Below are 23,741 nucleotides of genomic sequence, written 5' to 3' on the forward strand. Positions count from 1 at the left end.
GATTGCGATTTCATTTATTGCCATAAAACTTCGGTTCTTCAGTTAAAAGCAGTGTAGAAGACATTAGTCTCACGAAATTTTAAAATAAGAAAGTGCCTTGCTGGTGCTAACTCACTTTCCCTATTTTACTGTTAAATCATCTCATTTACAAGAAATATCAGGTGTAGAGTAGACAGACAAAACTCACAGTTGAAATGCGGCCTGATAGTCCTGGTATTAAATTTGAAAAATTTGAAAACAGTTACTTGATCTTCATACGCACGAGCTTTTGATTATTAAGTACAAGAGAATATTAAAATTTAATATTCAATAAAATTCTTAATATTTAGTTTCTTGTTTAACCGAAGTATTTAGTTAAATATTTACAGCAAGACATACATTGTAGAAGTAAATAGTTAATAACAAACAACACTTTAATGCGTTCGAAAAATTTTATTTGCAATAAATGGGACAGGAAAGCAGAAAAGAAATACAATTCATTGGGTAAGAAAACCTGTTATTATTATTATTCAGAAGTATTTATAGCTAATGTGTTATTTTTAATGTTTATAATATAATTGTAAATTGTCATTCACTTTATTTATAGCTAATGTGTTTATAATATAATTGTAAATTGTGATTCACTTTATTTTACTATTCGATGTGATGATACAATAGTAGTTACATGTAATGTTGAGTTCCCCAGAATTAGTCAGTAGTCTTACTTTGTTGATCTTTCTGTATGTCTACTTAGTTTGTCCATTTTTTTCCACGATAATAATTTCTGCTTGTCTTAGTTAAGGTGACCAGACGTTTCGGGGGCGAAAGCGGGACAGGTGCCCATGATGGTGTCGTAACCGTCAAAGAACGCCGAATCAGCGTACGGTTTTCCGATTTTTAAAGACAACCGGGACGTTTGATGGACTTGCTAGAAAGCCAGAAAGCGGGACATTGGGGGTCCCGCCCGATGAGCAGGCGGGACACGAGGTCAAAAGCGGGACTGTCCCGCCTAATGCGGGACGTCTGGTCACCTTATCTTAGTTTACTGAATTGTAAAAACAACTGCGGCAAATATGTTTCCAAGATGAGTATACATAAAAATTAGCTTAACTAATTTCTCTGCTTGTCTGCAATACTCTACTCACAGCAAAACAGCCAGTAACAAATGAAATACTTGAATATTTGACATGATTTCCGAGGAGGCGTATTATATCAAGACATGAGAACTAGAAGGTAAATTACTGAGTTCATTTTTCTGGAGTACAAAGGGTTCGAATCTGATCCCTAGATAGCATCGTCTGGCAAGGCGACCTTGTTAAGATTAATGTCTCCGTCGATCCAGATGGATTTCACCATCTTCAGAGGAAAGTTGTAAGAAAGGTTCTCCAATTTTTTTTCGTTTAGAGTCATCTGTAAGAAGCACGAAAGCAAGTCACAAAATCAAGTCAAGAACGGCATGAAGAGCGCATGAACTATGTGTTAATAAGCACTTGAGACCAGAGATATTCTCTCACATTACTGACATTTTGAGGTTGCCAATGTATACACACCTCTTTTTACATTATCTGAAAATAAGTGCGAGAAATCGTTGAAGATTGTTAATTTTCATTTTATTAGTTTTCAGTATCTTGTTTGTGGGTCTGTGTGTTCATTGGTGAGGGACCTAAGATAAAGTCTTTGTTCTTCGTGTAAAAAGCAGCAAGGTCATCTGCCATAGTGTAGATGTAACACGTTCTTTCTACTATGGTATTCTATTTTATTACTTATACTTATGTAACGATTCGGGGAAGCGATTGAAATTCTAGTTTTATAGAAACTTAACAAAATAAAAGGGGAGTGAAGTGCCCAACAAACAATCTGAAAAACCACGTTATCAGTGTCTTGACAGAAATGAAACAAACATATTACCACAAGCAATTAATCTATTATTTTTAAAAGATTGAACATCGATACAGATACTGCTTCAAATTTGTTTACATTAATTATCAAATCCAATTAAACGATACAGCCATATATACTACCATAAACCAAAACTAAAAATACAAAAAAAAAAAAAAAGAATAAAGTGCAACATAGGAATTCAGAAACCAGTATTGTACACAAACACTACGGAGGTGGCAGGTTTTATATAAATAACATCAACAGTAATTTATACCTTAACCATTTTCACCCCTTTCAACCGAAGTACAATAGGACTCCCTTCTCCTATAAAATGTGTTCGACATAATGTAGATATTGAATATGCTTCAGCTAGATGTTGTTGACGCATCACGTTTTACATTACGTAAAATATAACAACTTCTTACTTATATCTTCCTCATCGAAATGACAAACTCCCTGTAGGTCGGAAAATAGTAAGAGAGTTAAATACACACACTCTCACGATAACATTAAAGATAGATTCATTAATCAAATCGCCTACCTTGAATTGTTTGGTCTCCGTTTCGATGAACAGACGCAGCTGATTGTCCGTTATGCAGTCACACCTTGGAACTATTTTGGGAGTTTCTCTTACGCCGTCTTTGCGGTAAGAAATTTTAATCTGAGAGCTATCGATGTCCAAAATGAGCAGCGCGTCCGCCATTTCGTTGTCTCCATCACACAGCAGCATGACAGTGAATCTAAACAAATGCAAATCTTTTATTAGATAAAAATGGTGACTTGTGTTTCTAGCTAGATAGTCAATATTTGTTAAAGATTTGAAAGCTGATGTTATTTATGCCAGAGCGACCTTTACGGTGTATTGATATTGTTCGTCAAACATAATCCTTTCACCACCACAGATCCTTTCCACACACTCACACACACACACACAAACACACTCCCATTAAAGCACACATATGCATGCACATCTGAATACATGCATACACACAAATCGTAAAAAACTATAAACATCGTTTACTGAATATATTTTGTATCTTTAAAACGTTGACATAAAGTTCTTCCTTCACTTTTTTTCTTATTTCTTCTCTCCATTTTCTTGGTCAAAGAACACTGTTCACCGAGGTCTGGTCACGCCTTAGAGTAATATACTGCATTTTCATTTAAGTTACAACAATAAATGTTGGTCGACTTGTATTGTTTGAAATGTGAACATGACTCCAGCCTTAAACAATCCACAGTGAAGATTAAAGTAAAAAACTAGAATTCCTAATACTGGTCATATTCACTCATTATTCTGCGATCATTTTGTAAAAAAAAAAAATCATTGAGACTCCAATTCTGATTTTCTTACATGTCGCCATCTCCTTTGAAGACGGCATCGATTCCAATCTTTCTATTTGCTTCCAGTACTTTTGAAAAGTTCTTCGAGTAGGGAGTTGGCAAAGACTGTAACATGAAATGTCGCCAAAAAATTAACGATTGTCGGCTGTTCCCAAACTAGATAAAACTGCATAAATATGACAGTTATTGCAATGATCCTTAAATAATGATTACACTAGAACATAAAGTAAAATATGTGTAGATGAAAGATGAAAGTCTTAATGTGGAAGCACTCACCATCGTAATGTTCAGGAAGTGAAGAACTCGGTCGGCAGGTGGAGGCTTGAGGAGGGACAGGCAGGTAAGATTCGAAGGCTTCTGACAAACCCAGAGCACAGACGGCAGTCTTTATAGCCTTCATCGTCCCTCCTCCCACTCCAGTCACATCCGGGTCTTCTGAAGGCGGATTGGTTAAGGCACTGGCTTCTGATCCTGTACACCCACGTGACGCTAAGACCCTCCCACTGTCAAGGGCTTGTAAGGGAAAAGCAGCATGTAAGAAGAGATTGATTCCGTCTACAAAACAGACAAATTTGTTTTACCTTTTTCACTAAAGAAGAACAGGCTAGCAGACAATCTCTACTTATAATTGAGCAGAAGAAGAACAGCATCCTCAAAGAGCATTTCTATGATTTCTGTGGCATAAAAATAACAATGTCGAAGAAGTAAACTTTGTGCTCGAAAGCATTCAATTAACATCCAAAAATGAGTTAAAATGAGACACTTTATTATGCAGTACCCTGAAAATATATTTTGTACTTCCTTGTGATTTGAGAATCAGAAAAGTAGTTTGCGTAATAGGTAGTCGACAGGTCCGGGTAAGTGTTACTAAGAACTGTAAAGATCTTGTGATCAAAGTTTTCTAAGGACAGCTGAACCCCAGGGTTCATAGTTTTGAAGAATGCTGTAATATGATCTTCTTCCTTGTGGCTTTTTTCGTGGAACTTACCGGCTGCAAGTTCAGTCCTCTGCCCATACATTAGTAACTTGAAGAGTGAGTGATAATACTTATCTGTAACACATGATTTGAAATCATCATGGAGTAAATTCTTCGAACTCAGAGGTCAGTTCAAAACCGGTAAGAAGCAGCTGGGTTTTAGTGTCGACAATGATCTTCTTCTTTGTATTAAAGAAATGACACGTGGCTGCATTTAGGTGTGACAATGTCTACCCGTCCAAGGCTAAGAAGGAAGTACATCATAAGTAAGATGTTGGTCGAATGTATTTGGCGCACATTCCTTCACGCAAGGCTTTATTCTCTACCATCGTGCCCGTGAATTCGGATTCTCTCTCTCTGTGAAATGTTTGCAATTATAAGTTGGCCTGTCTGTCTGCTTGTCTGTCCATGCGTTAGTAGATCATTTTACTTCGGTGTATGCACCTTCTATTTCTCTTTTGGTGGCACTTGCCCATATTCATGAGATAGTAGACAGAAACATGCAAGCATCTGTCATCGGATTTACAGTGTGTTACCTGCATGACACTCAGGAAGATTTCAAACAAAATGCGGTTGAAATAGCAAGCACAAGATAGAGAAATGCAAATAATTTTAAAGGAAAAAATAAAGTACATTATGTGCGAAGCTAATTATTTGGGACACAGAGCGTGTAGTAATAAGGGCAAACACATACATATAGAATAAATGTTTTACTATAAATTTGAGTCATGGACTCTGATTGGTGGGCAGGGGGGGTGGTGTTTTAAGTTACAGTCCCGAGAAGGATTCAAACAGTTATTTTCTTTTCTTTTATTCTTCAGTGAAGCGCACTAATCAGGTGCCTGGGGACTGGTACAGACAGCACAGCAAATACCTGACATTATTCAACAATTTAACTTCTGACTAGACTACCCCTCTTGCCCCCTACCTTTCATGCTAATATGCCCAGTATCACCTGTCAGCCGCCAAATGTCACTGTTGTGACTCCGCGCATAAATAATGATTGGGATGAAACAATATATCAAATGTTGACAGACGATGTAAGGATTGCTCTTGAAAACGTAAGTACAGTGAGCTCTAAATTTGTTTGCAGAAAGGATAGCCTAAGCCACCTTGTCTATAATCGTTATCAGATACTGAGAGAGGTGCATTCACTGACGACAGGGCAGACAAAGTCCCTTCCCCGCATCCAACCTCAAATTTCACGTACAAAGAAAAACGATTCGTGATGTGAAAATTGCTAGTAATGGCTTCAATGCCTCCAGTAAAGTGTCAACAACATTTTTTTTTAAAAATAAGTCGGCTGTAAAAGATGTCCTGAAGCATCGAAAGCCACTCAAATGTGACTGGGATTTTCCATAACTTTATATCGGTAAGCCGTGTTTCTTTTGTTTTTAAGTAACAGTATTTCAACATCTAGGTAAATAATGTTTCCTTTGTTTTAAGGTAAATGTGTTTCTGCAACAGGTCAGGCGGAAGTGACGTGACATGAGCCCCACGGCGATTATTTCTTCCTCCACGTGAGCTTCCGGAAAGGATTTGAAGTCAACAACATGGGTTTCGTGAGTTAGCGTATCTTTAGCTTATGTTTAAAAGTGTTTATAGCAGTGGAAGGAGAGTTTAGTTTCTTTTATGATGCATGAGCAGACGGTCGTCCAGGTTACGTAGAGGAGAAGGGCTTACAGGATCTGAGATCTCACACCTCTAGACACACTGCAGTGAGACCTGATCGCAAGGGTTGGGTTGTTTGTTTGTTTTATGCAAGTTGCTTGTCGCCATGTGATAAGCAACATCTATTGATTCAAATATTTTAAAAACAAGTGCAGAAATAGGCTAGATTAATTAGAATTTAAGTGTGATGCAGGATACTGAAGTATACTTACAAGGAATGTTCTTGGATCCACTTAGTCGGTTTCTGTGTAGGGATTTTACTTAAAAAAAAATTAGGTTAGTAGCAAAGTTGTAAATGGAGCTATTTTAAAAAATGAAAAAGTCTGTCTTTGAGTTCTCCCTTTTGAAGCATGAAATTCCCTCTATTGTTCGTTAGTAATTAAGAAGACGCCGCGGTTAGCTATGACATATTGAGGCGTGACCAGTAGAATAACCAAGTCACGTGACTCCCAAAACATTCAGTCGAAACATTAATCCTGTCCAGACTTTTACATTTAGTTTCTTCTAAACGCTCATATCGTGGGTCTGCGAAAGTGCCGTATGTCTTTGAAGCCTAAGAGGAGGATTTGAGCAAAAGAGAAAAGACATGACAATGAATGGTTTTCTTATTAAATGGTACACCCATGTTTAGAGAAATCCACCCTGACTGTAGGACAAGCTCGAAAAATCGAGGAAGTTTTGTTTTTTGCATCCTGTAGTTGAATGTAGGTCCACTGATGTCAAAAAGGCTAGCAATTCCTGCAGAAGAATTTTATTCAATTTAATGCTTTTACATTACTTTTAAATTCATTATGAAGAGCAAAAGCTGCACAAAGTTAACTGCTACGTAAATATACGAGTGCATGGTATTTGAAACCTTTTGAATGTTTTCAAGAATGGACGATTGCAGTGAAATATTCACATTGGTCAGCACCCAGAAGTCAGGGAAAGAATTTTTTTGAAAAAAAGAAAACGCTATTATATATATACTAAAATCTTTCTATATCAGTAAGCCTAATACTTTGTAATGACAAAGTGATACTCCATACTTGTTTCATAATTTTAAATTTTGAGTTAGGTGTAATTTATTATTCTTTTTGCGCTTTTAATGTAGGTCTTAAATTACCATGTAGACAATTTATTGGTGCCACGAAAAGCAGATGGCACGTATGCTCCTTCAACAAACATGTATTGATAAAGAAAGAAGCAGAGAGGAAGGAACAAACGTGCTCGCATTTTTGTATTTAAGAGTGAAATCACAATCTGTAATTCTTTAAGCAGATTTTAGTATGCGATGAATCTACGTGTCGGTAGAATTCAGTAACAACAAAACTTTCATGAGTTGAAACGTGCTCCCTGCGCTATTTCTTTTACGGCTTCCTTGTTCAGCAAAGGCATTGCCTCTTACATTTTATAATGACTAGCTGTTATTTTGGGGTCAACACAACTTGTGTACAGATTTTATGTCTTGAATATCAAGTGCAACAGGCGACATAAAGATAAACATAAGTATCCATGTACTGCCGGTGCCTATTGCATGTTGTTCACCAACCTTAACCCCAATTTAAATTTAGACAAAAACGACTTTTAAAAAATGCTGACACGAAGATGTCCAAGAAAGGGGCCGCTTACCTTCTTTACCTTCTTACTGACTAATAAACAAAAATCAACAGACTGTGAAAGTACACTGGCCCGAGATTTTTGAGATTGGGTTTCACAGGTCCTGTTTAAAGATTTTTCTCGAAACTGAATCAGGGGCATAGTGAGTGTAGAAAATATGCAGACTATAGAAATATTTCAATACATGGAACCCAGCCCTTTCTATGACCTAAACTTTAAAAGAGAAAAAAAAGGCAACCTAAAAAGCAAGAAGCACCAGAGTCAAATCACATAACAGAAGTAGTTGGCCCGAAAACTACGTGATTTAGTCTAGAGTACAAGAACCCGGATGTGAGAATAGTCGTATGTATCACCCGTGTCCTTCGCTTCTCAGTCGAGGTAAATGGATTGTTGTGTGGGTTTCAAAGAAATAAAAGATCTCTATTTGAGTTAATGTGTAGCAGACCTGTTTGCGGGCCAGTACAAAAAGTAAAAAAACAATTTCTTGAATGGACAAAGGAAAGGCAGAACTAATAGAGAGAAGAGTTCTCGCACGTCGTAGACTTGAGGAACAAACTTTCTAAGAACAAAGAAAAGACAAACACACTAATGAGCAAAACTGAGAGTAAGGGATAAATCCTTTTATCTCTTCTGGCAACTAGCTACAAATATCACTAGCGTTTTGAAACCTTTCTACATCTAAAGAAAGTAAAACAAATTTTATAATGACAGGACATATTTCGTTTAATTACTGAAAGGTGCGTGAATTTTGTTTGTTTTTTACTTCTTTGTTTTATCTGTTCTCGCTGAAAGTACATTATGTGTGTAGACTGTGACTAGGGACAAAGAGAGCGTAAAGTAATACTGGCAAACACATTAAGTATAGCGAAGTAATATTTCTAACCCCTTTTAAAAATATTCTGCTTCAGACAAAATATGAAGACATTATGTTAGGAAGGTGCAGTAAATGCAGCTTTTTTGTCTATTGTTTTCCAAGACATTGTTAAACCAAGAAGGTGTAAAGCTGACTTTTAATTGTATTTGTTTAAAATTTACACACGAACCAAAGTTTATGAGAGAGACTACAGGAAAAATCTGTCTTTGAATTTCTTCCCTTTTCCAAAAAAATAAACGAAATTTTTGGAGGGTTCGACCTGTCACGCTAAAGCCAACATGAGATATCAAGTATTTCAGATATCACTTTATTTCAAGAAATAAGTGTCGTTTGTTTGTGGTCGTAAGATCAGTGAACGCATTTTCTACCTATCTTGACAAACCAGGAATTTAGTTAGTTTTTCTGTACAACTTATTGGGGGCTGAATGGAGGGGGAGCGGTGTTTCAAATTACATTCCCGAGAAGGCCTCAAACAGTTCTTTTCTTTTATTCTCCAGTGAAGCGCACTAATCAGGTGCCTGGGGACTGGTACAGACAGCACAGCAAATACCTGACATTATTCCTCAATTTTACTTCTGACTAGACTAACCCCCTTACCCCCTACCTTTCATGTTAAGATGCCGAGTATCACCTGTCAGCCGCCAAATGTCACTGTTGTGACTCCGCGCATAAATAATGATTGGAATGAAACAATATATCAAATGTTGACAGACGATGTAGGGATTGCTCTTGAAAACGTAAGTACAGTGAGCTCTAAATTTGTTTGCAGAAAGCAGAGCCTAAGCCACCTTGTCTATAATCGTTATCAGATACTGAGAGATCAGATGCCATTCACTGACGACAGGCCAGACAAATTCCCTTCCCCGCATCCATCCTCAAATTTCAAGTACAACTTTTAAAGAAAGACGATTCGTGATGTAAAAATTTCTAGGAGTAGTTTCAATGCTTTCAGTAAAGTGTCAGTAGTCTTTTTAAAAAAATTGGGTAAATAATGTTTCCTTTGCTTAGTAAATGTGTTTCAGCAACAGGTGAGGTTGAAGAGACATGACATGAGTCCCACGCCGATTACCACACACTTTGCCTTACCACATCTTTAAGTGTTCTTTAGTCCTCAACTGGTGACTGACGAATGCGTGCGGAAATGAAAATGTATTAAAGGGAGAGAATTAACATCAAGCAAGCATAGACAAATGTTTTATTATGTCCCTTTAGGCACAACACTGCTCTTCATAATGTTGCTCATGTGACAACATCGACATATCTACAGTTAGGTGTTGTTTATGCTTTTAGTAAATCTTTCACATGTGAGTTTGCTTGCATTAACATTGATTAGATTTACCACTTTTCTATAATTCTTTTTAATAAGCGAACAAAAAATACTACATCTACATCATTTTTGCTAGTTCTGTAGAGCGAACTTGGTGCATTTCTAGTCACATGACATTTACATGATGATCAATGGACAAAACAGCAATCCAAGACATAAGCTCTATTTCATGAAATGGCATTGCGATAGGTAGACTACTATTTGTAAACTCTACAAAGCTAAAACCTAAACATTGCTGTTTCCTTGTAAAAATGCCTTATGTATAGTATGATGATGACAATGTACTAAATAGGAACCACAACCTCGCTTTTCAGAGTAATAATCCAAAATCTACAAAAAGACACAATGACCAGTGGATACTCCACACGAAAGTCTTCTATAAACACACTCTCACACATCTCCGCTCTACACGTAGACGTTAGTCGCACTCAGTCATCTGAAACAAAGCGACAAGATTACCAACTACACAAATTTTCTGACCTGAGTCACTCAGTCAGTGGCAAGTTCATTTGTTTATAAATATGCACAGCCAAAACACCAAATCAAACTAATATCACTTAGTAAAAAAATCCCTTTGTATAGTATAAGATACGATAATAAATATTTATGGTTCAAATTGAGTGCTTTGAAAAAAAATTCAAAAATCTATAAACATACACATCATGACTACTTGACAGACCTACCTGGAAATCTTACATGAACACACCAACATTACAACTCTTAGACATAAATCCGTCCTCATGAACATCGTGATAAAATTACAAACTATAAAGCTTAGCTGAAGAAATTTCATTGTGTGAAAAAGTGTCATACGCACATAATACAGGCAACACATAAAACCTTATCTGTGAACAAATGAACAGTACTTAATGATTATTAGAAAACAATACTATCGTACTAAATAACATTTATGTGGGCGGGTTTTGTCAAGATTCGGGGCTGGTTCATTGGTTCTTGTTATGACAAGATTCATTATTTTCTAACCCTGCATTTGACAGTCGGGTCCGGTTTTGCCAGGACGTGGTGGGGTCTATTCTCAATCACTATCTGCTTCAACAGGAGACCTCTGAAGCTAACAAAGACCAAATTAACCGGGTGGTGCATGCAGCTCGCAGACATCTTGCCTGTGACCTGCCCTCTGTAGACACGGTCAATGGTCATCGCAGTAAGTGCTCACGAAGCAGGAGGTCATGAGGTCGAGGCCTGGGTCACTCTCAGTTATTTATGTCATCGCGGGCCTTGTGAGACCAGGTACAGACATACCCAAGCCAGAACATTCCAGTGGAGGAACAGTCTTTATGCAAAGCAGCCTCTCTAAGCTCGGCATGATCAATATGTCTTCTTGACTTTGTATAGAGCTGTGTGTGGCTCACGTGTGTGTGTGTGTGAGTCGGTGAATGCATAATTTGTGTTAACATGTGTGTTTGAGTATGTATGCAACTTGTGGTGAAATGTAGATGGTGTCTAGTATATGTGATTGTTGTTGGTTTTATGCGTGTGTGTTATTACCAAAAGAAAGTTTGTAAAATATATCTTATACAGTACTGCAAATGGCGAGTATAAGTGTGTATTGCAATAGTCCAAAATTATGGATAGAATCAAGACATACTTCTCCTGCGATGTCACTTGGAAAATATATTTTTTAAATCTTATTTAGTCTCGTAATACCATATTCATATGTGTTTGAATGGATTTGTATAAATTTCTGTATGCGTGAGTGCCACCACTCAATGTGATTGCGACTCTATAGCTGATTATTGGCAACCCGGTCCAGGAAGTCCGCCAGCCTCTCCAGACTGGACGATGCTTTTGACCGCTCGCCCCTATTCGCGGCAGAGGCTGACCGCACGAGCTCTACCAGGCTGATGGGGATGAGGACGACATTCAGAAAGAAAAACGCTCTTCCCACAGCCTTAGCGCCCAGACCTGCTACCCCACCCACTGCACCTGCTTCTATCATGTTGCCCACCTGTGAGGCACCCGCCGCAATCCTGCCACCCACCCCACCAACTTTTAATGCTCTAGCAGCCGCCATGCTACCCTTGATCAGCTGGTACCCCTGACGGACTTCAATCACCCCGTTGATGATGTCCCCGACAATGTTTAAAATTTTAGCTGGAACTTCTTCACAACGATAGATTTCAGCATAGTAGCCCGCTAAGTCTGTCTGAAATCGTTCCCATCTCCTCTGTACATCGGAGACATTGTGTTTGTTGATGATAAACTCTACCAGAGTAGCTCCCACACTGACGGTACCTCCAGCACCTGCCAAGATGGCGCCAGCACCAGCCAAGGGCAAGGTCAGGCCTCCAGTTGGGATAGCCAAGATGGCGGAAGCTACAGTCATCACTAGAAACAAAAGAGAAGACATTAAATTAGTAAACACTAGAAGGATGATAATAAAAAGTGCAATCGGCCCTAGAACTACTTCGTGTCCCAAAATTCAGTCCGCGATAAATTTGTTGGAGAGACTTTTACTTCGGAGCCACCTGCTCGGCACGACCATCCAGCTGAAACCTATATGAGACGCCATGCTATCTCTGTCATTATCTTACTCCCTCTCTCACACACGCACACACACACACACACATATTACGCACTGCTTTATTTAAAAGATAACTCTAGTTCTTTTTATTGTGAGAAAAAAGCATGAATGACTATTCGTGTCCTATCCTCTTTCGTTGACATTCAGTTTGACATATTCGTTTGTTTTCCACGTATTTGTCCTCCTACATTTAAAGACGAACATACGAAGATTTGTTTCTAGAGATGTGATGATTTTCTGTATTTTGAGCAATGAAGCGAAACGAATGATTAAAATCTGACCTCCACCAAGAAACGATGCGGCGCTGCCAGTAGCCGTGGCGATGTTCACATTGCGGTGATGTTCGTCCAGTTCTGTGATGATCTTTCGTATGATGTCCCGTAACTCACGAGCTTCCTGCTGTACAGCAGCATGGTTTGCCATTGTCTTTGGCAACTTAAATGAGTCTGAACATAATGGTGACACACACACCCACACACACACACATATACACTTCTAGTCATCAAGATACAATCCTACAGGAATGTGAAAAAGGCCTAAAGCTGTTCGCCCGCCACTGATACGAGGTTTTACCACGCTCGGAAACAAGTTATTCAAGTTACATTTATAGCTTCTACTTATTTCTATTTATTTCCGTTAACTTGTCTTAAACAACTAAAGGCATTTCCCGCGCAGACTGTCCCCGAGCCTCTCCCACTTGAACGCATGAGAACACATTATTGGCTCCTTCCCCTTCGTCCATTCATCCATGTAAATTTGCCACACATCCACATTTCTCAGAAAGTGATTCTGTTAACCGGACTTAAATATGATCAGGGCTTATTCTTCGAGTATATGAATGTTGTGTTGGTATTTGTATTAATGTGTAAGTTAATATTGAAAATGAAACATTCACATTTAGATCATTGCTATACTTCAGAAAACTGTTACATGATGTAGTGACTAATTCTACCTCGATAGATGGTTATCATATTTAAATGTGAAAACGCAAATTCATAGTGTCCTCGTCTACTAAACGAGTGGACTGTAGTTATTTTAAAATTAGGAACTGAAACCTAACTAACGTAGCAGACAAACAACTGGTGTAGGTTCCAGTTTACACATCACCATAACAACTGTAAACATAAACCTATGTCTACTTTTTGTTCCATGTGTACACGGATCCCCACGGACTTTGTTCAGACTTAACTATGAATGTTTACCAAACATACAAGTCAACGTGTTGTCATCTCACAAGTTGCTGTACACCAGTACAATGCTATACTGACATCAGGGAAAACACTATTTGTGTGGTAAACTCACATTTTACTTTGTCATGCCGAGCAAGGTAGGGTTAAAATTAAAATCAGTCTGTTAGACGGTTATAAAAACGACAAAATGTTCAGAAAACATCCTACCTGTAATTCTGTGCAACAAGGTGCAGCAATGGAGACGTGGCACTTCACTTACACCTGCAGGTCACCTGCATGTAGTGCTGCTTCCGCTCCTTACTAGATCTCTATTTTTATTTTAATTTCCATTTTGATTTCTGGAAAACGGATGCTGCTTAGTGGGGAGGGGGGTATTTTACCTCTTGCTAAAAATGTTTCTAACTATGCCTTTTGTAACATTTGTAGCGCTTCATGAATATTGTCACTTGCAATGAAGTTCACTTATCTATTACTGAAGAGCTCTTGGTATTTACAATGTGTCTACACACGTGTCACACAAACCAAGACGATTGCACAAGTTCAAAAAAATCCTCATAAGCTCAAACGACTTTTTTCGCCAGCCAAAGTTTTATTTGTTTATTCTTTGGAAATACAAGACGTTGCTCAGCCAGTGGGTCGTGATGCTGGTGGACAATGAAGATTGTTAATAATTTATCAATCTTTTTTTCTTCTCGCCACTGCATCCAGTACAGTGAGTATTGGTATCCCTAGGTTCAGATTTTATCTTGATCACACTGTTCCTTCTGCATGTGGTATCTGTTTACTGGGCTGGCTTAGAATAAAACATCAGTCCCCCACACCTTGACCACCTCATGAAGAATGTAATAAGAACTACAGGAACAGAACAATCCTCAAGATATACAGTACCTCTTTATCTCGCGCTTTAAAAATATCAGACCGATAAAATCTTCACTGCAACTTATAATACCGTCTTTATTTATTTATGATCCGCCGCTAAAAAGTTGAGTGTCACAATGTTGCCGGATCATCAGGGAACTGTGCACGTGAGTGAAACAAAGATGTAACTGTTACTACCCACGGCAATAACATCTCATAATCTTAAAGAGAATATAACGTCCAGTAACTCAACGTCATGCATTTACAAACTCACCACACGGTTGACGAGCCCCAACTCGTGCTCTTCCCCAGACTGAAACTGTTTGATGACGTGTGACTTAAGGTACAGCAGCAAAAAAAATATTAAACATAAAAGTAAAAAAAATACTAGCCTACGACAATTTTGCTTATCTGAACAGTCTAAGTACTATAAAATACTATCTACTATCAACTTTCTTCTGCCAACAGTAAAGGCACGCTGATGAGTCTCCTATTGAAGTGTCGCGTCTAGGTATGTCCTCCCTAAGACAGTGTAGTCATGTCCTCCATAAGCATAGAAATCTGTTCTTTTTATAAGACTTTGATCAGCTATGTTTGCCCTCATGGTGGTAGTGTGTATACTTTTTATGGAGTCTAGTCATATCTTCATTATAACAGTCTAGTCATGTCCTCCCATGCCGCACTGAGTGTAAAGTCAGTTCTATTGTTATGATGGGGAGAGTGATAAAGGGCGATATTAAAAAATTTCACTAATGTAGAATTAATGATTCTTTACAAATGTGGCCACCGAGAACATAGTAACAATTCCATTAGCAGAACAATACATCAAGTATTTACAATCTCTATCACTTCGTCGACGCTCATTCGGGAAATAGCAATTTTTTTCGGAAATTGTATCTCAAACAAATTTCTTTGCTAGCTGTTCTTTTCTGGTATAATCTAGTCTAGTCTAGACATGAGAGGTCTACTCATACGTACACTGAGTTGAGAAACCGGGCCTAATGTTAAAATGTTGCTAAGGTCGAGTGAGTCATGATGATTGTGGTAGCAGCACTTGCTTGGTGCAGTCTAGTCTAGTCATCTTAGCCTACCCGTAATTGCTATAAATTTTTCGACTCTACGTTCACAGAAAGCAGAGCCTAAACCACCCTGTCAACCATTGTTTTTATGGATTGAGAGATCAGATACTCATTTACTGCCGTTGTTAGGTACTGAGAAACAAGGCGAACGTATGCTTGACATGAGAAACATTTTTCTACCATTTACAATAATAATGTTAATCAGTTTCACATTCAATTAAAAAATTGAGCATTGACCATTTTACTGAAAAACGCTAAGTCATAGACGGATAACAGTCTGTTATAAAATACTTTGAACAATCATAATCTGAGGATCGTATTGTTGATGATTAACCAAACCCGTTAGCAAAATTTAATTTTTATCGTCTAATATACTTTTACTATTTTCAGCATTTACAATCACATTTAGAAGGATGTCAAGCGATTCTTTCCCTTCAGTGAATGAGGACACGTTTCCATGCATCGTTAATAAACAGTTTCAGTCGACATTTACAAACAGTACAGCAGTGTATGTTATTAAAGTACAGCGAGAACATTGTTTTCGCCTTCAAGACGACCTCCACAAGTTTTGATGACGTATAACGCATGAAGCTCGCCGTCTCCTAGGGACCAGCGGCCATTTTAAAATGTCAGTGCTTGTGTGAGTAACACACACACACAGCGCTGACATCAGCTTGGGCAAGGCACGAGCAGAGAATTTTCTCGAAACTTGACAATATTTCCGGCCTCGTGTACAGGTTACGAAAGTGGTTCAAAGGGAAACATGTGCGTGACGTGTTCACGGGTCGTCGAGCAGACTGTTGATGTCGCCACCTGTCGTGTTCTACTGCTGGTAGATGTGAGATAAGGACCTTACAGTGAAGGTAAAGTATTTATACAAACACAAGGATTAACATCACTTTCTTCTTTGTTTGGTCCCTGTTTACAGACATTTGTTGTTTGTTTGTCTGTGTGTGTGTACGAGATACAACTTCTAGACTAACTCATTAAGTTGTGAGCACTTTGTGTTTACACACACCAGTCGGCCTTGTGTCGAGTTGGATCACATCACGTGAAAGGTCTACACGACCTACTGTGCTGCCAGCTGTTACTGATAAACAAGTGACTGACCTACTTGTCCGTGTAGCTGTGAATTCTCTACACTAGTCTGAGAGAAAACCTTGTCACTGCACCTGTCAGCTTGTCTATAATGTGTACTTTATACATATTAAACAACAATGTATCATTAATGTTTGGGAAGCTTGCACGTACCCTGTCAGGAGCTGTGCGACACAGTTTGTCGTTTCCAGTCTGTCGGTCTTTTTATTTACATAGATATCTACATATAAATGTAAAATGTACACAGACATATTCAGGCATAAGAAGATGTGTAATATCTGTATTTTGTTTACTTGGGATTTCTTTAGAAAAAAATGACGGGCAAAGACCATCTGAAGTTTGAAGCCCGTATACTACGAAAAATCATAAGGGGAATAATGAAAGAACTGGATGACCATCACAAAAATGTAAACATTGCCACTGCCACTGGCAGTGCTGCATCCGTTGTTGGTGGAGGTAAGATTGCCATTTTCCTTTTCGTCTCTTCTCTTCACTGCATCACATCTGTTGGTCGTCAATACAAGTGAGAAAAAGAGTGTAGAAAGTCAAAATATATTAGCAGCTTTAATTTTAGATGTAACTTTAAAATAATTTCATTTAATCAGACAAAAACACATGTCCTGAGGAGGATTATGCATTAAGATGTTCGATGCAAAGATATAATCAAGTCACGTAGTCGGAGGTAACATTCATGTCTAAAGTCGACTGAAGAAAGATAAACGAATTTACCTACCCAGCACTCGAACATGGTTAAGATTCCTTTCAATGTCTTGTTTGTTTAGAAAGATAATTACTTTACAGATATTGTTCCTCGTTGAAACTGGTGGCCTTTACACATTGTTCTTCGAAGCCATTGTTCGACAACACATTCCTAAGAAGTGACTTGATAAGCCATGTTATAACTGTTTCAAGTAATAATATCAAGCACTTGAAGGTAACGTCTGTGGATCATTCGTTATTTTATTTATTTCATTCTGTTCATAGTTAACTGTTGTGAGATATTCCTTTCATCAGCGAACTCACTGACTCACTTTCTCTATTTAGTGATTGCATGTCTGTATTTCTTGTCTCAGTGTTAACAGTAGCGGGCGCCATCCTCGCGATCCCAACAGCAGGTCTGTCTCTGGCTGTGGTTGGTGGCGGCGCCATATTGGCTGGTGCTGGTGGCGCCGTCTGTCTGGGAGCATCGATAGTGGAGCGCATCATCCAGAAGCACAACCTGTCGGACGTGCAGACGAGATGGGAACAATTTCAAAGAGACTTAGCGATCTACTACACTGACTGTTATGGTTCTGAGGAGGTTACTCAGGATATTTTGACAATCGTCGGGAAGATCATCGACGGGGTGATGGAAGCCAAGCAAGGGTATCAACTGATCCAGGGTAGTGTGGCGACAGTCGAAGCGCTCAGAGTGGGTGCGTTGGGCGGCAGGCTGGCGGCGGGTGCCTCACGGGTGGGCAGTATTGTTGAGGCGAGTGCGGTGGGAGGTGTGGCGGTTCTGGGCAGTAAGGCCGTGGGCAGAGCGTTCTTGGTCCTGAATGTCGTCCTCATCCCCATCAGCCTGGTGGACCTCGTGCGGTCAGCGTCTGCAGCCAACAGTGGCGAGCGGTCAGCTGCATCGTCTAGACTGGAGAGACTGGCTGACTTCCTGGATAAGGTTGCCAACGATGAGCTGTAGAGACATGAGAACATTCACTCACACAGAGGCATGAACATACACACACAACCTCCCTCCCCAAACAAAAAAACAACACATACTTAAATGCTTTTATGAACTCGGAAGCATGCTTTGTCTGAGCCACACACACGCACGCACGAACTTATTTATGCAGAGCCAGGGAGGTTGTCAAGGCAACTGATGACTGGTTTGGGAACTGACAAAATTTGTTAAAAGCTGCCCAAGACAGTATCACGGAGTTTTCTACTAACCAGAAGACATCTAAGCAAGTTAAAATTTGTCTGTATTCCTTTATTTTTATGTCTATTTAAAAAGAGAGTGACTGTTGTATGGATATGTTTCTGAAATGAATTACAAGGTTGTTTTTTTTTCAATAAAGTCTTGACTGTTAAGAGGGCTATGTGATAGTGTTGATCGTGAGTTATTTGCTGGTACAGATGATGGACACTCCTATTTCAAAAATAATTATGCTAACGAGATCAGTGGTAGGCTACACATTTCATCAGCCACCGATTTGGTAAGCTGGGTGAGTGGCGATTTGAAACATCTTGGCTCGTGTTCATATGCATCAGCTGTTGTTATAACTTGGGAAAGGGTTTGTGAAGGGAAAGCTTGTAAAGTTAATCTGAGACGCTAAATAACTCTTAATAGTATCTACCATTGAGTAGCTGACGTTAAGTAACCGGTCGCACTAGCAGGAATTCCCTCAAAAAAAAGTGTCATTGGTTGAGTCATCTTAATGGGGAAGCGAAGGAGGAGAAAATAGGGATCTACCCAGAGCCAGCGACTAATGTTATATCAGGACAAGACAGCCAGCCCTGTAAACAGATGCGACATGCAGAGAACGAAACGAGACTTGAACCCAGGAAGCCAGTCCTCGCTGTATTGGTTACAGGTGCTGACCACTGAGGGAAACACAACTATGACGAAAAACATTTGTTTATCAAATGGATAAAAGCAAGAAAAGGGCAACTGTCGATATTTTGTGACCAAATGACGTTACTGAGCAAGTTATAAAAGACATTAAATTATTTTCATTCGGCAACGAAATGATTCAACGCAAAAGACATAAATAAAGCCGTGTGTTCACTAGGCAAGATAGCTGTAACTGTTCAGACAAGTCGCACGGAGCTCTAGCTGTTTGCATTACTAGCAAACTTGCCAGGGGAGAGTCGTGGGGAGCCATTAGTACTGGGGAGGTGAGATAATCCTGAACACCATGAGAGGTAGCTAGCTGTGGCAACACAACAATCACTCAAAAGTGATCACAAGGCTTACAAAACAGATGCACACTCCAAGAGCACAACAGATTGTAGAAAGATGATACAAAGATAGATGTGTACTGATGATCAGCCACGACTACAAGATAACACTAAAGTGTACCTGACACAGGACAGCAAACTGAGTGGATGTAGGAACGCGAGGATGTAAAAAATGTTAATTGCTGATTAGCAGTCATTCGACCTTTGGAGAAGGGGACCTCTATAACCACAATGCCCAAAGGGGAGATGACTTGATATTTTATTTATTATTCTGGGTAATAAGGTCCCCTTCGGAACAAATTTTCACCTATGTCCTAAAGATATTTGAAAATATATTGCTTACATACCAAAGGAGTACAAAATAGCGTGCAAAATGTCAGGGGAAGGAAACACGTCATGCCTGTCAAGATAGTCTCCCCTTACCTTACAAGTCCTTCCTCAATAAACATTGCACATTGTGCGGAGCTGGGTCAGTGATCCTGACCTTATTTACTATCACTTTAAAACGAAGGACAAACTGAATAGATTACTTTCATTAGCTGAATGACCTACAGCTTAGAGTTGCCAACATCACACGTACTCTAACCGGGTGTGGATGTCACGACATTCACTGCTGATAAAATTATCTCAAACTGTCTCTGCAACCGTTCTTAGAATTCACAATGATATTCATGGAAACTAAAACTGAATAAGAGAGGTGAGTGATACAGGGGGTTAGTGCGAGCTTGTGTTTGACATAAGCGAGAAGTCCTCCGGCCTCGGGTTACAGGTAGGATACCTTCTGTTCGTTGTCTTACACCAAACGTCTGTCCTCTGAATCGTTTTTCTTCCTCTACACCGACGGAACACAACTTCTCGTCGTCATATTCGTTGCTGTAGCTGAAGATGTTTTCGTTGTCTATATTCTGACAGCACTAAAGCCTCCGTGTCTTGTCTTTACACTTCTTTCATAAGTATTCATTTGCGAGTTTATATACTCCACTCACATGTTCTGGTCCACTCCGTTTGTACTTTTTCCCACATTACACCTTCTTAGGATAAATCATTAAGATGTTACTAAAATGCAGGATCCTCTCTATAGGTATATACAAATATTTTGTCTTAAGAATTATATTCATGCTTACTTTCCAGCAGAACAATATGGAAGGCAAGCAAGCCCTGCTCAGGGAAGCTGGAATACTAAGGGAAATCATCAGAAGGATTATCAAGGATCTAGACGAGGCACATAAGAATATCAACATTGCAAATGCCACTGCTAGCGCCATCTCATTAATTGGCGGAGGTGATTTTTTTAAAAATTAATTTCTTACTTTGTGATTTTTGAAATAAGTAAGTTTCCTGTAATGGGGGTCAAGAAGGTAAAGCTCTTCTCACAAAACACTGTTCATAATCCAAGGAACAAGCTTAGGGCATCAGTGTGGGATACTTCATGTTAGCAAGAGAAGTATATCTCAAAAGGCTTGTCGGTAAAATACAAAGATCATGTCTCTTCGTGCATTCTAACAAGGCATATTAAAAAGTCTGAGCGATCATTTATTCTCATAAAGACTCAGTGCAGCTGTTGTTATGCGTTCAGTAGATCATAAAAGGATAAAAATTAGGACATCGCTTATAGTCTGTTTGCACATAATACCATCAACATTATCTCATCAAACATTAAAAATACACCCTCCATAATTTCGAATCCCTTGTTATAAAGAAAGAGACCAAATTTTTAAAGATGACGAACTGTATGTATCATTTATCAGAATATTCACCCAGTCACCGTTATTTCATTATATTGTTAATAGATGTTTTTTTGCGGTTATTTTCCAGTAATGACAGTAGGGGGCGCCATCTTGGCTATTCCAACAGCTGGTCTGTCTCTGTCGGTGGCTGGTGCCGGAGCCCTAGTAGCGGGTGCTGGGGGCGTTGTCGGACTAACGGCATCAATAGTGGAGCACATCATCCAGAAACACAACCTTTACGAGGTTCAGCAACGATGGGAACAGTTTCAGAGGGATTTTGCTGTTCATTACACAAATCAATATGGTTCGGAGGAAGTTCCACTGAACATTCTAGACATCGTCGGAAAAATTATTAATGATGTTATGGATGTCCGCAGGGGTTACAGTCTGATCAAGGACGGCATCGCTGCCACCCGAGCGGTGAAAGCGGGTCGGGTGGGCAGCAAGCTAGCGACGGGTGTCTCAAAGGTTGGCGGCATGTTTCGAACGGGTGCGATGGGAGGTGTGGCGAGTCTCGGCACCAAGGCCGTGGGAAAAGTGTTTTTTGTGGTGAATGTCGTTCTCATCCCCGTCAGCCTGGTGGATCTCGTGCGGTCAGCGTCTGCGATCAGTAGTCGCAAGCCGTCGATGGCGTCATCTAAACTGGAGAAAATGGCGGACTTTCTGGATCGTGTAGCCAACGATGAGTTGTATAACCACCAGAACCCACGCGCACCCACGTAACTCCCTTTCTTTCTTTCTTTCTCTTTCTCTCTCTCACTCACTGACACAGACTTTAAAGGGCCCCTGTCCAAAATACACGAGATAACGAGGTGAACCTTTTTCCCCGCTGTCATCAGATTAAAGATGTAGGTCTAAAATACCTGCCAACGAAGTACATATCCACCAGACCTTACAATGATTGCCGTGCGCATCGATAAACACACCTTGCTTGCCTCATCAGTTATCTCTATTAATGCTTCAAACATTGTAATGCACTGAGCGATTTATAATTATTTGTTGATTGTTCGTTGTCCACTAATGTTATTAAAAGCATTGTATTATCTATGCATTTCAGCATTATTTTTATTGACATATATGCAACTAAACTGAATCATAATCATTTCAATATTCAGGTATTCGTTGTGCTAAGTCTTAAAATGTTGAAATATCACATGGCCTAGTGCACTTAAAAATAGACTAGAGATGCCATAAAATGCAACGCCAACGAAACAAAAACAAAAAACAAAAAAAAACAACAACAAAGCAGATGCACCGCCTGTACTATTTTATAAAACTAGAAATAAAGTGCCGTTTCCATTGGATCACGTTCATTTTTTACCATATAAATAGGCTTTAAACATGATTTCCTATAATGTTAAAAAAAATTAGTTCTCTCTGGGGAAAAAAACCACACCCACTCAACAAACACCCACCCACCCACATATTAAACGTGGCAAACCCATAATTAGCAGACACAACCTGCCCTACTTTAAACAACTTAGGCAGCCACGGTCTACAGATTGAAGTGGTTTGTAAATTTAAATGACACGTTTGACGAATCAGTTTGGAGTATTATTTGAGTCCGCATTAAGTAAAAACTTACACATTTGCTTTATTCTGTATGAACTAGTCGGTCACAAAGGATATCTATCTATTTTTAGCAAATGCATACGCGCCTCCGTGTCTGTGTGCGTCTATACGTGTGCACATTTATGGAGAGAGGAACGGAAGAGAGGCAGAGTAAGACAGAGGTCAAAAAATAAGATCTGTTTAAAAACAAAATGCGTGTTTGAAATCTTTCTAGAATATGTCATACAGCCTACTATGTCAAAATGATAATGTACGAACAATCATAAAGCATCCCATCAGGGACTTAGATGAACACCACCCAAAAAATGCAGTGCCGCATCAGTTCTTTATGGAAGTAAGTTGAAATTTCAGTCTATACTCGTCTATCTTATTCCATTATTCATTAACGCATTCATTTACTTATATAGTAACTCACTTTACTCTTGTGAAAGCTAAATATTTGTAGTTTTGCTCTTAAAAGCAAAGCACATTCATTGATAAATGCATGCACACACGCAAGAATTTATTTATAAACAAAGGGTACACAGACTGTGAATAATCAGGTCAAGGGTCATAAATTATTCTTTTTTATGTGCCTACGACTCTCTGAAGAGACTACTATCTTACAGTAGTTATCTACAAATGTCACCAATATCACCTCTATACTTTGCTGAGTAAAGCTGGATTGCGGTTAACTCCCTTCTCAACTGCAAGCTAGGTTTTTAGAAATGGAAAAAATAATTGTGTGAAAAGATTTTTTGAGAAATTAAATATTTCAATGCAGAAGCTTATTGTGTGCTAAAGATGACAGCATTTGAAGAGACTACTAACAGTTATCTACAAATGTCACCAATATCGCCTCTATACTCTACTGCAGCGGTTCTCAACCTTTTACTTGCGACGCCCCCTGACGAACACAGGTACGTCCGCGACCCCCCTTAGCCAGCTAGGTCGGTGGAGGAGGGGGGGAGCCTTAGCTAACCTCGAACGCGGCGTCGAGGAAATCAATGCAATTCAACAACGGAAGAACAAAGTTCGTATCTGCAAGAAGTATAACTGTTAATGAAATTTTACTAAAGCAAATTCTGCGGTGCTAATAAAT

General features: G+C 39.1%; 4 protein-coding genes across 9 annotated transcripts; 2 read left to right on the forward strand and 2 right to left on the reverse strand.

Moving 5' to 3' along the window:
• Positions 1-426: 426 nt before the first annotated feature.
• On the reverse strand, positions 427-3,616 carry LOC112566810. 2 transcript variants are annotated; one of them, XR_003099704.1, is made up of 5 exons: positions 3,481-3,616; positions 3,215-3,309; positions 2,402-2,600; positions 1,011-1,389; positions 750-766 (listed from the first exon to the last, which is right to left on the reverse strand). XR_003099704.1 is itself a non-coding variant. In XM_025243180.1 (4 exons), exons 1-4 carry the CDS (start codon positions 3,481-3,483, stop codon positions 1,264-1,266), a joined length of 423 nt encoding a protein of 140 aa, XP_025098965.1. In that variant the 5' UTR covers positions 3,484-3,616; the 3' UTR covers positions 427-1,263. The 2 variants fall into 2 exon arrangements, 1 of the variants encoding a protein (XP_025098965.1); XM_025243180.1 differs by having other exon boundaries at positions 427-1,389.
• Positions 3,617-8,615: 4,999 nt separating this feature from the next.
• Positions 8,616-14,853, reverse strand: LOC112566878. 2 transcript variants are annotated; one of them, XR_003099712.1, is made up of 4 exons: positions 13,594-14,834; positions 12,478-12,642; positions 11,908-12,000; positions 8,616-10,087 (listed from the first exon to the last, which is right to left on the reverse strand). XR_003099712.1 is itself a non-coding variant. In XM_025243288.1 (3 exons), exons 2-3 carry the CDS (start codon positions 12,617-12,619, stop codon positions 11,396-11,398), a joined length of 747 nt encoding a protein of 248 aa, XP_025099073.1. In that variant the 5' UTR covers positions 12,620-12,642; positions 13,594-14,853; the 3' UTR covers positions 8,616-11,395. The 2 variants fall into 2 exon arrangements, 1 of the variants encoding a protein (XP_025099073.1); XM_025243288.1 differs by having other exon boundaries at positions 8,616-12,000; positions 13,594-14,853.
• A 1,064-nt stretch (positions 14,854-15,917) lies between these two features.
• LOC112567100 lies at positions 15,918-18,499 on the forward strand. Its single transcript, XM_025243647.1, has 3 exons — positions 15,918-16,186; positions 16,730-16,877; positions 17,495-18,499. Exons 2-3 carry the CDS (start codon positions 16,736-16,738, stop codon positions 18,097-18,099), a joined length of 747 nt encoding a protein of 248 aa, XP_025099432.1. The 5' UTR covers positions 15,918-16,186; positions 16,730-16,735; the 3' UTR covers positions 18,100-18,499.
• A 400-nt stretch (positions 18,500-18,899) lies between these two features.
• LOC112567324 lies at positions 18,900-22,392 on the forward strand. 4 transcript variants are annotated; one of them, XM_025243972.1, is made up of 3 exons: positions 18,900-20,130; positions 20,493-20,643; positions 21,177-22,392. In XM_025243972.1, exons 2-3 carry the CDS (start codon positions 20,502-20,504, stop codon positions 21,809-21,811), a joined length of 777 nt encoding a protein of 258 aa, XP_025099757.1. In that variant the 5' UTR covers positions 18,900-20,130; positions 20,493-20,501; the 3' UTR covers positions 21,812-22,392. The 4 variants fall into 4 exon arrangements, with proteins under 4 accessions (XP_025099757.1, XP_025099756.1, XP_025099759.1 ...); XM_025243971.1 differs by having other exon boundaries at positions 20,496-20,643; XM_025243974.1 differs by having other exon boundaries at positions 18,900-20,058.
• The last annotated feature ends 1,349 nt before the right edge of the window (positions 22,393-23,741 follow it).

Source organism: Pomacea canaliculata, linkage group LG6 (genome assembly GCF_003073045.1).
Source record: "Pomacea canaliculata isolate SZHN2017 linkage group LG6, ASM307304v1, whole genome shotgun sequence".
Taxonomy (NCBI): domain Eukaryota; kingdom Metazoa; phylum Mollusca; class Gastropoda; order Architaenioglossa; family Ampullariidae; genus Pomacea; species Pomacea canaliculata.